The sequence below is a fragment of the Frankliniella occidentalis genome, unplaced genomic scaffold, assembly GCF_000697945.3.
Source record: "Frankliniella occidentalis isolate FOCC.00 unplaced genomic scaffold, Focc_3.1 Scaffold238, whole genome shotgun sequence".
Lineage (NCBI taxonomy): Eukaryota > Metazoa > Arthropoda > Insecta > Thysanoptera > Thripidae > Frankliniella > Frankliniella occidentalis.
This window is the reverse complement of record NW_026267364.1, coordinates 138,997-139,980: the sequence shown is the minus strand read 5'-3', so window position 1 is coordinate 139,980 and position 984 is coordinate 138,997. Positions and strand designations below refer to the sequence as shown.

General features: G+C 50.1%; 1 protein-coding gene across 1 annotated transcript in view; it reads left to right on the top strand.

The window, feature by feature from the left end:
- The window catches only part of LOC113211177 (paired box protein Pax-6), a 67,324-nt gene extending 66,573 nt beyond the window's left edge, over nucleotides 1-751 (top strand). The window contains exon 5 of the mRNA XM_052273011.1: nucleotides 726-751. Within this exon, the coding sequence (XP_052128971.1) occupies nucleotides 726-751 (26 nt within the window). The remainder of the gene's footprint in view (nucleotides 1-725) is intronic.
- The last annotated feature ends 233 nt before the right edge of the window (nucleotides 752-984 follow it).

The following is a 984-nucleotide window of genomic DNA, read 5'->3' as shown; positions in this document are numbered from 1 at the left end:
ATAACGACCCTGAAAATCCCAGGTCGCTCGCTCAATTCGTTTTCGAGTTTTCGTGCGGACAGATACACAGACAGACACACAGACAGACACACAGACAGACAGACAGACAGAAAAAGTTTTTTCCGACCAGACGGAGTAATAGGCTTCGCTAATCGCTCAGCCAATAAAAAAATACATTTAATTCGCGACGCGAAGCCTTCAATTTAGATTTCTTGCGCTAATTTCTGCCGATGGGAACAGAGCGTCGATGGAGCGGTGATCATGAATGAATGAAAGAAAAATGTGTGGCTTAAAGTGCCACGACTTGACTCCTTTTACAATGTAGTCAACAGTCATTGAGCGAGGGCTCCACTGGCTGCCGCGCGCGCTCATCCCCCTCCTCTGTGTCTGCCCTGTAGGGCCTGTAGGGCCTGTAGGGCCGCTACTCTGGCGGGCTGAGAGCGCGTAATTAAACATCCAGTGCTTGTGTGTGAGAGAAGGCTCGTGTGCGTGTGCGCGCGCGCGTGTGTGTGTGAGTGTGTGTGTGTGTCGATCGCTAGCGCGGTGTGTCTAACGGAGAGGGGAGGGGAGCAAGCAGGGCGGATGGGGGTTGGGGGAGGAGGAGGGGTGAAGGTGACGCTCGGCAACGCGAGGCGCGCGATATACGCGACGCGAACGTCACACCGTTATTCGTATCACCAGCAGAGCAAAGGCATAAATAGTGTCATTTAAAGCGTTATTAACAGGATCACAAACTATGGAGCTCAAGTAAACAAGACTGAAAAGGACTTGCATGGTCTTAGTAAACTGTGGATCGGAACCCTATTACATGTAAGAAGCTCCGTTTCAGCTTCGGAAAAAAAAAGAATAATCGTTTGGGAATATGATCAATTTTCTTGTCTCGCAAATCGCACCGGTATTATGGATTTTGTTTTCCGCCAGTAGGACCACAATTCTCTGCTACTAGGGGGACTCAGGCATTGGATACGCGATGGGACTCTCCCA